General features: G+C 42.8%; 1 protein-coding gene across 1 annotated transcript in view; it reads left to right on the top strand.

The window, feature by feature from the left end:
• The window catches only part of DOCK2 (dedicator of cytokinesis 2), a 371,332-nt gene that overhangs the window by 113,940 nt on the left and 236,684 nt on the right, over positions 1 to 20,708 (top strand). The window contains exon 26 of the mRNA XM_010972245.3: positions 19,582 to 19,730. Coding sequence (XP_010970547.2) covers positions 19,582 to 19,730 — 149 coding nt within the window. The remainder of the gene's footprint in view (positions 1 to 19,581; positions 19,731 to 20,708) is intronic.

Genomic DNA, 20,708 nt, shown 5'->3' with positions numbered 1-20,708 from the left:
CAGGAAAAGGAGACAATAACTCTATGAGCGTAAGATGTATCGTTCCCTCTTCCCAGTTCATCAGGAGATCTGGGACTCATTCGTCAAGAGACAGACCCTGGGATTTGTGGAGGGGAGCCTGAGTGATGGCTTTCTTGCTCTTGTTCCAGAGAGAGGGAGCAACTCTGGCGTCCAGGCGCCTTCCTTGCGACCAGGCTTCTTTTACTCCCCAAGCCTATATCTGATCAGCTCCTCCACTGTGTCTGTCTCCTGGCTGGCCCTGGGGAAGAGGGACAACCTCAGAATGCTCTGCTGTGTGGCTGCAGCTCTCCACACCCTTTCTTTCCACGCCCGAGGGTCAGGAATGAGGGGCCCAGAGAGAGGAGGAGTATTGCCCTGGAGCAGATTCAGGTCATTTGACCATGACTCCGGGCTCCAGGGCTCAGCTGTATTCCAGCTTTGCTCTGCCTGCTCTTGCCTCAAGGAGTTCACCCACTCCTGTGGCTCAGTGTCATCTGGGTGCTTAAACACACCCCCAGCCTTAATCTTTGGTCCAAGTTTTTGCTGTCACCTCAAGACCTGTCTCTTTAACTGCTTCTCTGACATCCAAATCCCATACGGGATAGATGGGGCCACCTTTTTAACAAAGAGAGGCAATGTTTAGAACAGGTTTTCTAATTCAAGAAATGTTTATTGATCCTCTGCTATAAACAAAACACCGAGTAGCCGTTTAGAAAATACAAAGTTGGCAAAAATCTGGTGACGTTCTCAAGGAGCTTGCCTGCATTTGCAAAATGAGGCACTCCTTATTAAAATGCAGGATGAATATTCTACAGCAGAGATGTAAGCCAAGAGCCATGGGAGTTCAGAGGCGAGAGCTAGGTGATGTTTAAGTCTTTTTTCTTGTTGTTTGTAATATCTAAAAAATTACTTTTTAAAAAGCACAAACATGAGAGCACTTTGGAACTGTGACTTTTTAGCCTTTCTCAGTTTATTAAACTAGATTTTGGTAATCTCTGATTTTTTTTTCATGATTTGATTTTGGCCCCCAAAGTATAAAGAAGGCTTCTTGGATGATCCCCTCATCAAAGACTTACTGAGATCAGGAGAGATACTGTGAGGTTTCATAATCTCTGAGCTGTATCCATCAGTGACTTTGGAAAAGTCACATCACTTCTTTGGTTCTCAGTTTCTTTATCTGTAAAATGGGGACAAGAACAGGATTGATGTGAATATTAAATGACATAATACTTAGCACAGTTCCTGGATGGTAGACAGTTTCCATAAATGGTAGCTTAAACTTAATAAAAGGACAATTATTATTTTTATAAATTATTCATTTATAATTATTATATTCATTTTTGTTATTGTCAGTTCAGAATTGGAGCCCAAGTAGAGCACTGAAAATAAAATCTTGCTTAAATTGATTTTTACAGAATTTCAAGACAGGAAAAAAAACTATGAGAATGAAGATTAACATACCTACAACTGTAATTATGATAATAGTTACTTTGTATAATTTCATATGGAAACCTTGTAAAGTAGATTATTGTCATTCTTTTAAAGATGGAGAAACTTGCTTAACTATGCCAGCTCTTGCTAATGAGCAAGCTTACAGTTACTTTAGCTCGATTTTAACTACTGATCTGTTTCCGCCCCCCCCCCCCAGTCTACTTTCAATACAGCTGGTATTTTGAATCAGCACCTTTTTTACTCCCTTGACATACACTGCTACTTGACTTAAGCAAATGATTAGGTGATGGTTTGTAAGGCCAATTTAAAGGCAGTGCTTTGCCCACTGACTTCCAAGCTGAGGGATGTGCGCAGGTATATATTCCAGAGAGTCAGCTTCTGTTGTGCTTGAATTGCAGTCGATTTTATCGATTTTTTTTTTTCCTGCACAACAACTTCAAAAGGCTCTTTTGCCCCAAAAGTAGCTGATCTTTTCAAATCTTTGCTATTCCTGGTAAGACTTTCAGATAATAGGGTAAATGCAATTAGCAACCATGTATTTTAGATGATGGGGAGATACTCTAGAACGTGTTTAAAGGCTTCACAAAACACAGATGCCTGGAGGTGAGCGACTCCTTGGAGAGATTGCCTAATCCAGCCTCCTCATTTTACAGCTGAGGAAACTGGTCCAAAGAATGGACATGACCTGCCCAAGGTCATACCACAGGTTAGTCACAGTGATGGGAAGCCAGAGATCCCGATTTTGGTGGGGTTTTTTTACTGTGTTTCTCAAGCACCATGTCATGAAGGATAATTTTAGGTATGCCTAGCTGAAGTGCTGTATCACAGAAGCAGAAAACCATTCATTCTTTCTCAGCTCTTTTTCAGTCTTTCTGATTATGTCAAGGATGGTATACCTCTGCTGTTTGCCTTTAATCTTTCTCTTCTAATCTCCTTTGATAGCAAAGAGGGAGCAGACCTCAGGTTTAAGGATCTCTTAGGATTTAATAAAAGTGATTTGTTTTCGTAATATTGATTGTCACACTTTCCATCTATGGCAAGTGATACTGGTTTTCCATTTGAAGAAGCAAAATTTTTCTTTTAAAATAAATGTGAGCAGACTAGAAGGAATCTACTTTATGAAAAAATAATAAATAAACAATAGTGGAGGCTGTAAGTTATGAGGAGTACATGGTAGGTTTCACATTGTCAAAAATAATGGTTAACTAAAGCTTGGAAAATATTTGATTCTGCCCTTTAGAAGGCCCTAAGCCTTTTTGAGGATAGATGTGGCTGAATCCCAGTTTCCTTCTTATTCATGTCATGCCTTTTTTATATAACAGTCAGAAAAACAATTATTTGAAAAGGAGAACGTAGAAACTACCCATGTAGCAGAGATAAACTCACATATGTTGGTGATCTCATTATTGGTAAATTTTCTACAAGCCAAAAAGTTGGGTTGGTAGCCAATTTAGTTACAGTGTGTATGTATTTTTGTGTACATTTAAAATTATAAACTATATACTGTTGCATTTATTGAGAACAGAAACTGGCTTTATTTTTCAGGGACTGATGCTCTATTTTAAGAGTCTATTTTAGACCTCATTCCTGTCTTGTTTTCCCCTTCTAAAAAGTTCTTTAATTTCTGATTATCTTGCTGTTCAATGAGAGGATATGAATGAAAGAAAAAGGTGGCAAAAGGCGATTTATCAAACATGTCCTCACTATTATCGCATCTTAAAGGTTAGAATATATGGGATGAACAGAATAGGAATATTAAAGTTATTCATCAGTGCAGGTTTCTTTTATCCTATAATTTACCTCTATGAAGTGAACAGATGGAAAGAAAGATGGGCTAGGTTACACTATGTGGATGATTTCCCCATTATCTTTAACAGCCAATCTTCCAGTATTGCCTAATTTTTTTTCCTGTTCCCTGAAGCAAAAGTTCCTGTTTCTATAATTTAGAACCCCGGAGATGCGGGGGTTCTGAAGGCCAGTTACTGCTAGCCTGACATGAGCTAGCTTTTCAAAAATATCACACAGAACTTATTCATGTCTCCTTCTCCAGTGGGCCTCCTCCTACTGGCCCTTGTGTGCTTTTTGTGGAACGTTCCATCAGCAGAAAATTTATTCTCGTTTAGAGGAATCTGGGGGGAAAAAAAAAAGGAAGGTGGAGTCAACTTCTGGTGACTTACGGTCAGTTAAGAGTCAGATGTTTGAGAAATGGGCTTCTGAATCAGCAGAGATTTTACAAAGTGACTGGTGGGACTGCATACAGATAGGTGGAGTACTGAGATGCCAAGAAATGATGCTGCTTCTGTTAGGGGTAACAAAAAGGCTGCATTGCTAAATGCAGGGCTAGGAAGGTTAATGATGATACATTCTTTTTTAGTATCCAAGATTAACACGATAACTTGCATATTAAAGTTAATTCAGACACACTGCTAATGGAGGAGGCATACAAAATTAATTTCTACGGCACCTCATAAATTATGATCACTCACTCTTCCCTGCCTGATGCTCTTTGTCTTGGCAAGAGCTGCATGCATACTTAGAGTGCGTGCACTTCGGTTCATAGCGGGGCATCGTAGGCCCCCGAGGAATCTGGAGAGCTCGGGGTGTGTTCCCTTCAGTTCTTAATCACTGCCAGTCTTCTGCTGGGTGTTCCCCTGCTGGGCTGTGTGCACTTCATCACCAGCCAGGTTGTTACTTGGCAGGGATTTGGGTTTTAATAGTTAATGAGACAATGGAACTGAGCTGAGATGAGAAGAGAGTGGAAGGTGGGGGAAAGGATGGGAAGAGGAAGGAAGAGCTGCTCTCTCTTCATGCAAGAGATTCTTGAGGTAGAGCTGGGGACAGCATCTCTGGATCCCTACAGAGGACCAGGGCTCAGCTAACACATGAACTCATACCCAATCCTTAAGGGCATAGGCTCTTGAGTTTGAATGTCCGAGTGTGAGACCGGGCACAGTATTTCAGGCAATTTGCTTAACTTCCTCAAGCCTCACTGTGTACACCTGTCAAACAGGGAAAATACTGATGCCTACCTGGTAGCAATGTATATTTTAAATTTTGGTACAGTTTATGTATAGTGAAATGTACAAACCTGAAGTGTACAGCTCAGTGAATTTTTTTTTACATCCATGGACACCCACACAACCACCACCCATGTCAAATTATAGCGTAATTCCATTACCCAGAAGGTTACCTGTGAATATTTTTAAAAATTAAATAATATTAGCTTATATTTCCATGTTGCTTATGGGCCAGGTGCGCTGGTCTAAGTGTTTTACATACTCTTAGTTAATTCTCACAGCCTTGTGAAGGGAGGCGCTCTTATTATCTCCACTTTACTGAAAAAGACACAAAGATTTCGGGGGAGGGTATAGCTGAGTGGTAGAGTGCACCCCTGGCATGCACAAGGTCTTGGGTTCAATCCCCAGTGCCTCCATCAAAATAAATAAATACCTAATTACCTCCCCCAAAACAAAAAAGCAAACAAAAGAAAAAATTTTTTAAAATAGACACAAAGATTTAGAGATATCGTGACTTGCCCAAGGTCACACAAACAGTAACTGAGATTCCTGCCCTTAATATCCACACTCTGTTCCTCCTTATCACTGGCCTGGTACATATTAGGCACATCAGCAGAGTGAGAACCAAGCCTCCCTAACGGCTGACAGCTCTCTCCATTCCTCCTCTTCACAGTCCAGTTCATCCCTTTGCATTGTCTTGGGCTCGAGCAAGAGAGTCCTTGAGGGGAAGCTGTTCCATCCCATTGTCAGCAGTCAGGTGCATTGTAAGTGCTCTAGAAATAGTCCTTGACTGTTGTTCCCTGCACACCCTGCTCTCTGGTTCCTACTTGACTGGCACTGCTTGGTAAAGTGACAGTGTTGATCACCTGGGCATTCACACTGCGTACCCCTCTTTGGGCTCTGTTTAAACTCTGTCTTTGGGATGAGCTAAAAATTTCAAGTGCAAACCCTCACGTTTCCAAGCGCCTCTAATCTCCCTTATCCCAGCTTCCTGTAACCATGTCTTCCCCGGTCAGTCCCCATTCAGACCCCAGCTGCTTTTTCTTCGCCTCTTCCTTGTCTTCTGTATTTTCTTTCCCCTCCTTTTCCTTCTCTTTCTTTTCATTTCATTATGATCTTCATGATTATCACCAAATGCACTTTAATAAGCTGCTCTCTGCTAAATGCACTGTAATTACTTATTATACATTCCTTACGGGCGGTGGCCATGTTCAGTGAATCATTCATATAGTTGAATTGATGCTTGCCCATTTATATGAGATCATTTGCAGACCTCTGCGCCTTTGACATCTTCATTTGAATGCCTTACAGGTACTCAGACTCAACATTTCCAAAATCGGATTCATTCTATTCATGAAAACCTTCTCCCCTTCCATTATTTTTCTGCCAGTCATTTGAAGCTAGACCTCAAATCTTCTTAGGCCTCATTTTTCACTTTCAATCAATCACTAAGGCCTTGGAATCTTTCCCATAGATGCCTTGAGTCTGGTCACTTCTCTCTCTCTTTACCATTTATGTCCTGGTCCTGTACACCCCTGTGCTATATACGATGCTTGACATTTGCACTCCATAAATGTTACATGTTCACATGAGAAATAACTGAAGGACAGGTAAGGACAAGCATCTGGTCACGAGCCCGCCTCCTTTTATTGTTTCCATGTTTTATGTGCACGCACAACACAGTCAAACGAGTCAAATGAGTCGGAACCATTAGCTTCTGTCACTTCTTTTAGAGCTAAAATTCCACAATTTGATGTTAAAAGCAGCTAATGACGACTAAACTTAATGTAAGACATTCACATTAAAATTCAAAATATGAAAAATCTCCTAAAGTGCCAGAAAAAGCTGTGTTTCAAGGAATTGGTTCTCTTCTACCCCAGGGCTCCACGTACTCTCGACCTTGGGTGGTTTCCTTCATTGCCCTGACAGTTTATCGCAGAAGTGAGCAGCTACATTTTGTGGGTAACTGGAGCCCTTATGTTACCTTTTACGTTGGCATGTCATCTCCTTTTTGTACTAAGGTAGCACAGGAAGAAATAAGTGTAACTAAAAATAAATACATCAACATGTCATGCCTAAAATAAAATATTAATGCCAGTTTCATAGGAGTACAACCTAAGATTCATCGGCTGGGACTGAACATAATTGAAAACGCAGTGTGTTTGATTGTATGTATTTTTCATACTGTTCCCATCAATTGACTGGTTCTTTTCTTTGTTACGGCTGGACTACCCCTGCCCCACGGGTAAAGGACCATATATTGTCCTTCCTTTGCACACTGACATTTATTCTCTTTACTTTCTCCCTCTCACCCTTTCCCGGTTTCGTCTTCATGGGCTTCAGAATCCAAACAGGGTCTCTTTGATCTTCTCATTCCAATATTGGGCCTGAGCATGTTTCGTTTCTTCAATCGCTCTTTTGCTCTGGGCCTTCCAGGGGAGGGCTCGCGTTGGCTCTGCTGCATGGATGGAGACACGAAGCAGGCAAGAGCCCCTGCCCCGCAAGGCTGTCTCTCTCCTCCGCCTCCTTCGCTGAGTGTTTTTAGAAAAGAAAACCAGACCAGAAGGAGAAATTCTTTACATTCCCATTTTCCTTTGGGCAGGTACATGGTGGGAGGGTGGCAGTGAATTTTTTTCCCCTTCCTCTTTGAAGTTTGCTTCCAGTTCTTCAGCTGGTTTGAAAGATATTTCACTTGTCTGTTTTCCCTTTGTAAGAAGCAACACTAGATTTTAAACATGTGGGGCTGTGAATGAGAGGGACCCCAGCCTCCTCTCCTTTGGAGCCATTATGGGAAAGGTGAGGGAAGGAGAGAATCAGATGATGATTGGAAACAATTGCACAACCATTCCATTTTGCTAATAGTTGAATCCAGGAGAATTTTCTCATTTAATTCTCTGAAATGAAGGGCCCCTCTGTTAGCCTTAAAATGCAAACAAGAGGCTTTTAATGTGCACTTTTCTCAGAAATGGAATGCTGGCTGCTCATATTGATCCAAAACATTGCTGTTGGTTTTTGTTCTTTTTGGTATTTGTAAGGTTTGTGATGACAGCGATACAGGATTGTTCATGGGCAGCTTGAGGATTGCCGGTAAGTGGCATCATTATTCTAAGTTGCAAAAAGAAATGTAAAAGAATGCTCGGAGAAAGCTTGCCTGAGTCCTCTTTGAGTCCATCCACTTACAAAAGGGAGCATGAGAATCTGAGGCGTATATCCCAATCATTTCAATTTATTCCCTCCTCTTGGAACTCAATTCCCTAAGTTTGGTATTTCAGACGAAAGCGCACTTTGTTTGAATGAGGCAGATGATAGCTTCAAGTCCATTTCGTGCTAGTAAGTCTGGACCAGGTCTGTGTCAGCTACTGAAGTTTCAGTATGCTCTGCTTTGGTCTCAGGAACTTCTTAAGTGCAGCATCAGATCCCTATGCCACAACATACTTAATACAGGCGTATCCCATTTCATCGTGCCTCATTTATTGCATTTAACGGATAGTACCTTTTTTTTTTAAACAAATTAGAAGTTTGTGGCAACCCTGTGTTGACAGATGGTAGCATTTTTTTTTTTTAGCAATAAAGCATTTTAAAATTATGGTATGTGTTTTTTTTTTAGATGTAATGCTATTGTGCACTTAATAGATTATAGGATAGTGTAAACATAACTTCTGTGTGCAGTGGGAAACCAAAAAACTCATGTGACTTGTTTTATTTGTGATACTGTGCTTTTTTGTGGTGGTCTGAAACCAAACCTGCCATATCTGTGAGGTATGCCTATAACCCCAGCTGAGTTTGTATGTTCTACTTGGACCCTCTTATGGGCATTTTAATCCCCGTTTTTGGAGGAGGGGAGGTAAAATGACCTATTCAACATCGTGCAGCCTGGTGGTAGTAAGTCTGGGATTCAGACCGAAGTCTCTTGACCCTCCATGCAGAGTTCTGCCCACTCCCCCACATCTGCCTCTGGGATAAGGCAAAGCCAAGACGGGGAAGATGTTGCAAGAACGGGCTGCTCAGGAGAAGTGGTGAAGGTGAAGAAACACATACACACTTTCCCCCTGAATGCCTTTCCTCCAGCCCCCAGCTACTGCCGTCTTCAGTGACAGTACAGGATAATGAATACTGCGATAACCCAATACTGAATAGGTTTCTGGTTCTGAGAGCTGCCCTCCAGGTAGGCAGACAGGGCTCTCTCTCTCTCTCCCTCCCTCCCTGAAATCAGCAAACACGCGTTCATTCATCTAACACTTATTAGAATCCTACTGTGTGACAGGCGTTGTGCTAGGAGCTGCAGGAGACATGACTCGGTTGAGGTGAGGTGTCTCACCCCAGGCTCTCACTGTCTCCCGAGGAACAGGGAGTGAGCGGTTGGAAGGTCACGACTGCTGTTTCCTGGCCAACTCTAATGAGATGGGTAAGCTCAACCAATTGGAGTAGAATAAATGGTTGGTTGCATTTAAAAAAATGAAAAGTGAGTGACTGAACGGCAGACTAAAGTCACTGAGCTGATGAATGTTCATGATTGTTTAATTCTATGATTCTAGAATTGTGACTTTGTTTTATTCTGCTGGTACTGTACCCTTCACCAAAACATGTAAAATAACCAAACACGAAACAAACCAGCCAGCCAGAGTCTTGAATTTTCTATTTAAGGCCAGCTCAAGGAGGCTGACAGATTCAAAGGGTGGCTGCCTCCAGTTGGCAGAATCTGGGAGTTGGGAATAACTGTCTACACTCATGAGCCTACAAGTGAAGTTGCAATAGTGCTTGTGCATGGGAGTCAGACAGTGGTCTGCGTTGAAATCTTGCCTCTGCTGGGGTCACACTAGCTAAGCTGGGCAAGCTGCTTAGAGCTCCTATTTTCTCATCTGTAAAATGGGGACAGTGCCATATGAGAACAGGTTTTGGTAAGGATTAAGTTCCCAATATTGTGCCCGGAACCCAGCAGGAGTTCCACATATGTTACATGGCTCCCACACTGCATACTCCACACCGCCACTCACTTTCCTTCTCAGTGGGTTTCTAGACAAGTGATTTCTACTCTTTATTAAAATATGTCTGCTATAATGACTCCTACTGCTGAGAAATTTGAGTATGTGACCACACATTGGCTCAGAGAGAGTAAAAGTTGAAAGGGGTCATGGTTAAGTAAAGATTGAAATTCATGGAGCTGGGGAACTGTGTGAGCCTCCAGAGGAGACGGGGGCTGGGGCGAAGGGGTTAGAGGATCTGTGCAGCGTGGTGCAGAAGAGAGGCGGTGGGTCAAGGGTGATAAGGGCTGGAGGGGTGTGGGCGGTACTGACTGTTCTAACAGGTACCCTAAGTGCTTATAAATGGATTTGAATTCCAGATGTCACTGACTTGGAACAAAATGGGGGCAAGGGATGTTAGACCTAGCTCTTTGCAGTCAAAAAGCCTTAACTCGTTTTCTCCTCTTGCATGAATTTGAAATGGAGCTCGTTGCTTGGATGAGAAGCCTCCCTTAAAGGCTGCCCGGATTATCCAGGGTAGGGGCCAATCGGTTCAGCCCCAAGCTTTTCATTTGCTTCTCTTCCCATTAGCCAGGGTTAGGAGGTGGGTGGGACAGTCTTCTAACAGGCTGAGCCACACTCTTGTGTTGTGGCACCGTGAGTGTAATCGCTCTAAGCATTAGGGAAGAAATCAAGTTCTGGGTCATGACTCAGTTGGCCATATCTGCACCTTTATTTTCCTAAAAGCACTTTCTGTGGAGCCTGATTGTGGTTTAATGAGTGTGCTGGCAGGGAGGAGGCTGGTCCGCGGTGGCAGTGTAAGTGATCTTGGGAAGTGGGAAGGGGTAACCAGAAGTGCAAGCACCTATCAGGACACGGTGATCAGGCCCTCATAGCTTCCGGAAGGCATGATGGTGGCTCATCCCCACAGCCGCTGCACACCGGCGGAGAAATGTGGCCGGGGGTCTTTCTTGCTACTTGGGGCAGTGAAATGGTCTTTATGACTGGATCCTAATTTGATAAACCCTAAAATGACTCTATTATTCTCTCACTCAGGCGTTCAGAATGCATATGCTCACACACACGTACATATAGCACATCTAAGCCATCAGCCAGACATTGATTCTGTCTCTAAACTATAACCCAAGTCTGTCCATTTTCCTTTGTGTCTCCTGCTACAAACTAATCAAGTTTTCATCTTCTCTCTCCTTTACGGTTATAGTAAGGAGACAGAGCAGTTTAGTAGATGTGAACATGGGCTCTGGGTTCGTATTCCCTAGGTTTAAATCCCAGCTCTGCCACTTACTAGCTGTGTGATCTTAGGCAAGTTACTGAGCCTCTCTGAGCTTCAGTTTCCTCATCCATAAAATAGGTACGAATGATACACTTCTTCATAGAGAGAATGCCTGGTAGAGAGTGGGGGCTCAGAAACATTAGACCCCTTTTTCTCCTCTACAAAGATCCTCCTCAGTGTTCTTCGGCCTTTTTCTCTGGTCTCATACCTACCTTCTATTAAAAATACAAAAGAAGACATGTTTATCTCCACCCAGCACTCACACTTCTTACCACTTTCCAAGTTTGTCATCTCACAGTGATGCTCCCCATTTCCTGTAACCTGGCCGGACTCGTTTCCATGGGGTTCCTCCAACATGTTAAGCAGATTTCCACCCCAGGGCCTTCCCATGCCATTTCCTCTGCTCAGAATGGTTTTCTGTGAGGTCTTTGTAGGCTGTTCTCTTCTGACCCTCGGGTCTCAGCTCAAGTTCTCCCGCTCAGAGAGGCCTTCTTAACTGTCCCACATGGAACAATCTTCCCAGGTTACCCAGTCAGTTGTCTTGCAGGCAGCAATTGGTGTTGGTTGTAGTAGCACCAACTGTCCGGACTCTGCCCACATCTCCTGCAATCTGAGATCATTTTTTGTGCACAAAGAGGACTCTCGCTCCCAACAGCCAGCCCCTGCCTTCTCCGGCTGTCCCCAGGCTGCAGGGGCCGGCTCTGCCTGGACACTGAGAGCACCCAAAGGGCCTGGGACTGCCCACCCCCACGGTCTACACACTCCAGCTGCTCTGCTCCCGTGGCCCGCACTGTCCCCAGAGCGCCTTTTCTGTGAGACTTGCCTGTGCGTGCAGCCTGCCTGGCCTCCTTCCCGTCCCCCTTTCCAGTGCTTTTTGGAACACTTCCTAATAAGTAAGTCACCTTCACTCAAACCTCATCTCAGAGTCTGCTTCTGGAGACTCCAAACTAAGACAATTATTACCTTCTTAAATTGTTTCTGATATTCCACTAGAATATAAAATCCATGTGAACAGTGCCTGCTGCAGTAAGTATTCATATGTATATGTACATATATATGCTTAAGAATATGAATATATGCACAAAGACTGTCAGAGCTTACAAATTATTTTTATAATCAGTGTGACTTTCCTGCACATAAGCATACTCACATCATCTTAAAAATTCCAGCCCTGGCGCATCAATCTCCGCTTCCCTCCATCACTGTGCTTCTGAATGGCAAACTCCATCTTATTACCTTCTTCGCTGGTAGGTTTAGTGCATTACCTACCACGCTTTATGTTAAATATAAAGGATATGTGACAGAAGCAATAGCTTGGCTTGGACTTTAAGTGGGTATCTTGAATAAAGTTCTGAAAGTACATTTCTTCTTTAGGATTTACTGCCTAATTATATTTTCACTCCCCCCCATCTAAGGTGCCTGAAGAGAATTTCCGTCGTTGCTGAGTTCTGAAATCTCTAACTAGGCTGTATTTGTTGAGCTGGGGAGACATATTTTGGCCCTCGGGGGTCCGTAAAGTGGAGATGCACATCGTGGCGGTGGGCAGGCTGGAGGGGGAGTGAGTGATGATGCTGGATGTTGTAATTAGGCCTGTTTCTGGGAAGGTAAGGGCAGTGAATCATGAGTTGCCGCTTGAAGAATGCGTTGGGGAACAACGCTGGTAGAGTTGTAAAAGGCTTGTAACTTGACCTGGAATGTGAAGTTTGTGGGTAGTTATTGATTTCCCAGTGGGTGGAATTACTTTTCTTTGTGACACACTGGCTGGAGGAGGGAGGTTGTGAGAGGAGGGAGCCTGTGAGAACAAATTGGTGTCAGACTGGCGCCGTGTATGGCAGTCCTCCTTCGTGTCTAGCTGATGGAGCCAGCTGGCCTCTGACATCCGCCAGTGCTCCCCCCACCAAACAGAAGGACAGCAGCAACGTAGACCTGGGCTTACACGGCTCAGCCTCGCCCATGGAGAATGTTAGATTTCAGTCAGGGGTCTTCCCTGCTCGCCGAAAGGCTCGGGGTCGGGGGCAGAGCGAGGCTTGACCAGCACAAGTTCCTCACTGTCCCCCAGGAGGGTCAAGCTGAGCTGAATTCGCCTTTCAGTCAATAGGAACTTGACCACAGCAGAATGAGTTTCACCTTAAAGCCTGTGAAAAATCGAACAGGCTTGAAGAGTCCATTAAGCCATGATGGTGGCCAAGGAAGGGGCTGGCTGTGAGTGGAGAGAAATTCCAAGTGAATGCTGCCACAGGCAGGCTTAGAAACGGGGTAACCACACCGAGGGCGTGACTGAGGCCCAGACACAGACACCTTGTGTGTTTGACCTTTCTCCCCAGAGTAAGAGAGGGGCTCCCGAGTGTTCTCAACTCTCTCCATTCTGCTGCTGAAGCCAAGAGGTACCTGGGATGGAAGATCAGCAACCATTTCCCTAGTGGGGACGTAAAGTGCTGTCTCTTCTTCATGTTTCATGAGTGATTCTTTTGACCCTCTCCCTCCACCTCAGCTTCGGGGAAGAGAGGCAGTCGCTTCTTTGTATGGGCGTTGCTTTGTATCCAGAGGCCTCTGCAGACCCTCCCTCAGTTCCGGGATGAGGTGTGTGCAGGTTGATGTAGGGCTGGTACTGAACTGGTACCTCTTAAAAAACCATGAAGGATGATGAAAGATGATTTGAATTTGGAATGTGGGGTAGTTGCACCACTGGTCCTCAGCTTTGGGCCTCAGCTTTATTTCTGGGATGACCACAAGAATCTCACTGGTTGTCCTGTTACATAGACAATGGCCACATCGTGTGAAAAATGGGGAGATGGAATTCTAGTCTGGGTGCTACAGGAGCATGGAACAGGATCACCCAAGTCAGAGTTGGGGTGTCAGGAATGTTGTCTTAGGGGATTTGGCATCTAAGGTAAGACCCAGAAGGCATGGAGCAGTTAGTCTCGTGAAGATGGGTGGGATAAGTACATTATAGGCAAAGAAGATAATGTGCGAGAACTTAGAAGCAAGAGAAAGAGAGGCCATGGTGAGGGATGTGGGAGGTGGAGGGTAGAGAAGTAAGGAAGGGTCTGCCCACAAAGGGACTTCAGCTGTGCCAAAGCATTTATAATCTTTTTTTTATAAATGAAGTATATAGTCAGTTTACAATGTTGTGTCAATGTCTGGTGTACAACACGATGTTTCAATGTGTGTGTATATATATATATACACACACATACATATATATATATATATGTATACACACACATAAATATATTCATTTTCATATTCTTTTTCATTATAGGTTACTACAAGATATTGAATATAGTTCCCTGTGCTATACAGAAGAAAGTTGTTTATCTATTTTATGTATAGTAGTTAGTATCTGCAAATCTCTAACTCCCAATTTATCCCTTCCCACCCCCTTCAGTATTCCATTGTCTAACTATACTATGGCTTCTTTATCCAGTCATCTGTCTATGGACGTTTAGGTTGTTTCCATGTCTTGACTATTGTATATGGTGCTGCTATGAACACTGAGGTGCAGGTATCTTTTTGAATTAGAATTCCCTCTGGATATATGCCCAGGAGTGAGTAAGTCTGTTCTTAGTTTTTTGAGAGATCTCCGTACTGCTTTCCATAGTGGCTGCACCGAACTGCATCCCCACCAACAGCGTGGGAGGGTTCCCTGTTCTCCACATCCTCTCCAGCATTTATCATTTGTGGACCAAAGCAGTTATAAAAATCGCCCTGAGGGCCATAGGAAACACTTCGAGGAGGGGAGTCCCGGGGTCAGGTTTGAGTTTTGGGAAATTCCCGCTGCTGAGACTGGAAGTGGAAGATGTATCCGTTTGGGAGACTTGGAACAGGGGATGCAGGATGTTGGCTCAGGGGTAGGATGGATTTGATTTCCTGATGGAGCGGACACTGGGGATAAAGAGAGGAAGAAGTCAAGTCTGAGTGAGTGACTGTGACTGGGGATGTCTTCGTTCAGAGTGAGCACAGGAGAAGGCGCAGACCCGTGGGGAAGAAGGCAAGTTCCAACGTGGTTCTTAAGAGGGTTTTCCTCTAAGGCTGTGGTTGTGGCTGCGATCACAGGTGTATCTGTGGCCTGATGTGCCTCAAGAGGGTTTTCCAAAGCGGACAAGTAGGGGGCTGATACTGGGGAGAAGGAGATGAAGACAAGGACCATCTTATTGGAAGTGTCCCTGAGTCATGAAACTCTTGCAAAAATTATCACACTTCAAGAGAGCTATGAATTCAGGCAGTAGTACTTCCTTCCGTAGGACGAAACTTTCTCTGAGAAGGAAGAATCCAGAGCTCAGAAACACTGCATTTTCCTCTCTGCAATCACTATGACAAAAAAGAAAAACAACAGAAATACCTCCTCTCTGTGAAAATACAGAGTTGAGTCGCTCTGCGGGTTCCTAAGTGCTTGGTCTGAATTATAATTTGGACTTGTCACCTGATGGCAGATCTCCCAGCCTTTGGCGAGCTCAGTTTCCCGGGCTGGGTTTGCAGGTCTCTGATGTTCATTGCCTCTACCTATAGGATTGATTTAAGGCTCTGCAATATTTATCTTTTAAACCATTTGTGTTTGTTTGCTTGACAATCAAGCCGCCATTTAGAAATGCTGCTTCCTGAAGCTTTACAGACTAATGTAATTTCACAATTCCAATTACAAATGAGAAAAATTATCTCATCCCCAAACAGAAGAGCCAGCCATTTCTGAGAAACCATGGTTAACGAGAAGACAAAATACTTTCTGAAAAACAGGCCACGTTATTAATGGCTTCCTCAGCTCAAATCTTGCTGACTCTCAGCACCAAGAATCTTCGTCTTGTGGGGATGCTGGTTTTGATCATCTGTAAAGTAGGTGATTTTCAGATTGATAAACCACTGCTTCTGCTGTGCCCCGGTCTGCCGCTCCCACAACCTCAGTGGTTTGTAAACCAATGCAAAGGTGTCCACTTACCAATAGATCCATCCCCCTGCCACTTCCTCTGAACCTGTATTTTATGAAATCACGGAACTTTAGGTGGGGACTTCATAGTCATTCCGTTTAACCCTTCATCTGATACTTTGAATACCTCCTCCTCATCCTTGCCCAAATATTTACTGCTTAAATATTTCTAAGGATGCAGAGCTCACTACCAGACCTTTCCACGAGAATCTACTAATTTTGCTCAACTTTAAGAAGAATGTAAAGACTGGTGACTTCTCAAGGATGTCTTCATTAACATCTAAAATCTCCCAACTGGTCTTTTCCACTTGGGTTCATATCTTTGTAATGGTACCTAACTGAGGTATCTCAACTAGAATATCAACAGAATGAACTTTTAAGGAAAAAAACCTGACCTCTGCTATCCTGCAGCTCTATTTTATGGCCACTACTAGGCTGCCGCTCCTAGGAGGTAAAGACGCTAGATTTTTTTTCTTGTCTGCTTAAGTCAGCCTCTTATCTCTGTTGGCTCTATTGCTGTGATGGCTTACGGACAGGTAAGCCCTGGCCATTCCCTCCCATCCCAGAATAGTGACTGGCACTTAGGGAGCCTTCAAAAAATGTAGCCTGACTGCCTAAATGAATGGATGAGTTAATTAACTGCCACAGTGGATGAACCCTTTGTCTTGCCTTTACAGACCTCCTCTCTACAGGTCCTAGTGATCCCATTTGCGGATGGAGAGAGTTTAAAATGATTTTTAATCTGGGATCACAAAAGGCTGATATTTTAGGATTGAAAACATTGTCTTATGCCTTAAACTCAAGACCATCTTCCTGCAAGGTCTAATCAAATCTTTAGCTTCAACAGAAGACAAGAATGTTATATCAGAGGCTAGAAGTCTAGGGGGTGGAGCCCAGCACTTTATTCTCATTTGTTAGCACCTGGACTATTGCAGTAGCATAGTCACTGATCTCTGCCCTTTGGACTTTTCCTCCCCCAGCTACCCAGTATGCTACAATGACACAAATCTCCTTATAACACAGCTTTTGGTGACTCCTTTTACCCAGAGAACTATGGAGGAATAAGATTTTTGTTGTGTTTTAAATTTACTTTATTAAAAATCTCTTTTTACTTTACTAGCAAAATTAACTTTTCAAAGAGAAAGCCTTTATAATCTTTAACCTAACTTACTAAGAGAATGCACAATTCTTACCTTCTGGTTGGGTCTAATTATAATGACATCAGTAAAGGTAGAATTAAGAAGTTAAATTTCATGAAGTCGGTGAGGCCATTCATCTCCCAATGACAGAGTTCACAACTTCAAATGAAGTCACCTAATTTTTCTACAACAGGCATTCTCTACACATACAATTTTCTCTAACAAATGAAAGGTTTCAGAGTTACAAGTTAACATGTCTTAGAAGATAACTTTTAAAACAAACTTCTGAATGAACATTGAAGCAGATTTCTTTCCTCCTTTTAGCCAATAGATCTGGGATAAAAATTAAACTTGATGGTGACAAGAGATGGACTAAATATAGATTTAACTGAAATGTTACGATAATTGGTATGTAAATATTATCCAGTCTTTTTTCTTATCTCTTTAAACAAAGAATAAGGGCTAACTCAGTACCTTGTAATGCTCAGTAGTCCTTAGGCCAACCTCATGAGTCCAAATAAAGTACCATTAGCTTGTGGCCTATGATTTGATCTATAATGTTAACCAAAGATGAATCGAAATTTCTATAATTTGCCTGTAATTTGGTGTTTCCAAAGAACCGTAACCTGACATCTCCCACTACATTTAAAGAATTTTCCTTTTCAGTGTTATCTCCCATTATTCTACTTCCAAGAGACGATTCTATTTACCCAGGTCCGTATACTCTAAATCACTCTCTCTCCCTGCTCTCTAAATCCCCACTCTCCCTATGGTGTTATTATTTTCTCATCAGTGACCATCTCAAATAACAGCTCTTCTATTCATTCCACCAAGATTTACTGAGTTGCTATCAGGATCCATGGACTGTGAGATTTAGGCTGGCTGTCTCATGAAGTTTACATTTGGGTTGGATGAATGGACATGAATTAATTACACTAATTAGAATTTAATTACAAACTGACATTGGTGCTCCGAGAGAAGGGTCACAATTCTGTCAGAGCCTCTAAAGTCTTCCATGAATCTTCCAACCATAAGTCATTTCTCCCTTCTGAAGCCCTCATGGCATTTTGTGACTCTACCAGTTGGGATTCTCTGGTTGTGAGCAACAGAAACCTATTCTGGTAAATTTAAGTAAAAATAAATGTATTTGGAAGATAGGGAGTAGTTCAAGAATCAGAGGAAAGGCTGGGGAACTGGGCTTCAGGGAGACTCAGCATAGACCTGGGCGAGGAGGCAGCAGCCACCCATGGGGAGCCTGCACAGGGCACGTCTGGGCAGGCCGATTAGCTCTGCGGTCAGACTGGACCCACCGCTTACTGGCTGTGTACACTTGGTCGTGTCCCTCTGTCTCCTCATCAGCAAAATGGGGGAATAACAGTGTCTACCTCTTAGAGAGTCATTGGCAAGATTGGCTGAGGTAATTCATGCAAGACACTTGAAACAGTGCCTGGCACCTTGTAAGCACTCAATATGTTAGCAATGTCTGCAATTACTGTTATTAAAATTCCCTCAAGGTTCAGATCTAGAGATTATCCTAATTAGGGTCAGTACCCAGCACTTGTCCAGAGGAGGGCAGAGAGCCTTATGACAGTGTCCCTAGGATCACGTCCCATAGCAGGGTGGCTCCCCAGGGTGCTGTGCCAGAAGAAGGTGTAGCTGGTGGGCTGGCAGAACGAGAGATGGTACCTGCTTCTCCCCCGTTATCTTATTCTGTCTCTGCCATTGCCATTAATTTTCTTGCTGATCACCTGTCAGATACTAAGTGTCTCGTGGGTGAGAACCATATATTTTCTCTGTACCTCTAGAAAAACAGTGCCTTCCACATCAAAGATGTTCAACACATATTTGTTGTACTCAATTAAGATGAAATTGGTATATATGATTTATATCTCAGCTTTAGAAGCACTAGATGGAGATGGCTTGAAATTTTGGGTGGGTTTTGGTTTTTTTTTTTGATCCTTCAATGTTTGCCATTTTAAGAGAAATACAGAAACAAAGCTGTGTAAGACTTCAGAACTTTCCAGGTATTTCCTGAGACAGCAATACCAAGAGAGTTAACTGATTTGCAAAGGTTTTAACTTATTTAAAATGAAAGCCGTGGTGCACAAGGATGCAACTGGAAAGTTGCTCATTTCTGTACTGTTTATGCTAGTGGAAAATGTCTATAGATAGGAGTATGACTAAATGAACAAATATGTCCATAATAGAGAATACTATAAAACAGCTACAAATAATTATGCTGATCCCTATATGTAATAAGATAAAAAGGGCTCCAAAAAATATTGGCAATTGAAAAAAAAATTAAGGTACAGAACAATATATGCAGTACAGTCCCCTTTTATAAAAAGGCAAAAACCAAAATGACACTATGTTGTTTATACTGATACATACATATGTAAAACATATAAGAAAATCTTGAAGGATTATCATCACAGTGTGATGTTTTACTTAAATGAAAAGCCAAATCAAAATGATACTACATGTTTTACACGGATATATATACACACACACGTATATACACATATACACACATATATACATATGTACATTTTTATATGTATATACACATACATATGTATAGAATAAAATAACCGTTTGTATCTAGGGAGTGGGAGTTGGGGGAAGGACCAGAAGTGTAAACGATGATATTCTAAGGAAGTCTTAACCTAATTCTTAATATTTACATTTTTTACAAGAAGAATATATTCATGAATAATTTATTTAATGAAACATTATTTAAAAAAGAAAAACTGAAAAGTGAGAATGCTCAGATGCCTCTGAACTGCCCTCCTTCCAGAATGCCGGGACATTCTGCTTCCTGTCATCACCAAGGAACTGAAGGAGCTGCTGGAGCAGAAGGATGAGATGCAACATCAGGTCCAGGAGAAGAAGTACTGTGTCGAATTACTGAACAGCATCTTGGAGGTCCTCAGCTGTCAGGATGAGGTGAGTCCTCACGATGATGTAGATGTCCTGGACTCAGACTAGGGCTGAGTTGATGAAGTTCTAAAATATTGATGCTGATGAATAGCAGTTGAAGTCTAAAGATAAAAGGCAATGGCTTCCTCAGCGGGTCAGCTTTTCCAGGAACAAACCCCCCTGGCTGTGAAAGATGGTTTCAGGATTGGAGTTAAGCATGTAGCATTTTGTCACCATATTTCTTGTTGGACAGGCCTTCTCAGGGTTTAGGTATGGGCATATTGCAAACTTTTTACTTGCATAGCCAAGAAGACCCAGTTATCTGCTTTCTTGGCTGATTTTCCTTGGTTTTGTTTCTCCAGTGATGGTGGAAATGGTTAAGACTCTGGATGAGCAGATTGCTCCGGGTTAGACTCTAGAGAAAGGGTGAGGAGTGAGATGGTGTCAGGGAGATGGCTGTGGCAGTGAAGCCGATGTATATTGGTAGACATCATTCAGAGATTAGGCAGGGATGAGACCAAAAGGAAAACCTCAGTGGGAGTATGTGGAGGGCTTCCATAGGACAGAGTCTGCAGAAGACAATGAGGGAGATGGAGTTGCGACAACGGTAAAGACTGAGAGACAGTTATAATACACTGGCCTCGAGTTCTTATGACTTGGAAGACAGAAATGAGGGTTCTTGATTTGACTCAGGTTCCTGTTGCAACCTGACCTTGTCCTTGAGTAATGTCCAGGAGTATCTTCCCCTGGATGGGCTGGTTTCAGAGGACTGGGTAGACCCAACAACCAATAAACCTTTTCTAAGTATTTGTGTGACCATTCTCTCTACCCCAACTCTCCTCCCTAGCAAATCCTCAGAGAAGGGCTTCCTGGATGAACTGTATCTATGATTGACTTTATTAGAAAACTCTGCAAAAACAGTATTTTCTTCCTACTCATATCCCAGAGTCAACCATTATTATCAATTTCCTTGTTTGTCTCTCTTCTGTCTTTTCCTTTCCACTC

This window comes from Camelus bactrianus, chromosome 22 (assembly GCF_048773025.1).
Source record: "Camelus bactrianus isolate YW-2024 breed Bactrian camel chromosome 22, ASM4877302v1, whole genome shotgun sequence".
In the NCBI taxonomy this organism is placed as follows: domain Eukaryota; kingdom Metazoa; phylum Chordata; class Mammalia; order Artiodactyla; family Camelidae; genus Camelus; species Camelus bactrianus.
Note: the sequence above shows the minus strand (reverse complement) of the source record. Positions and strands in the feature narration are given on the sequence as shown.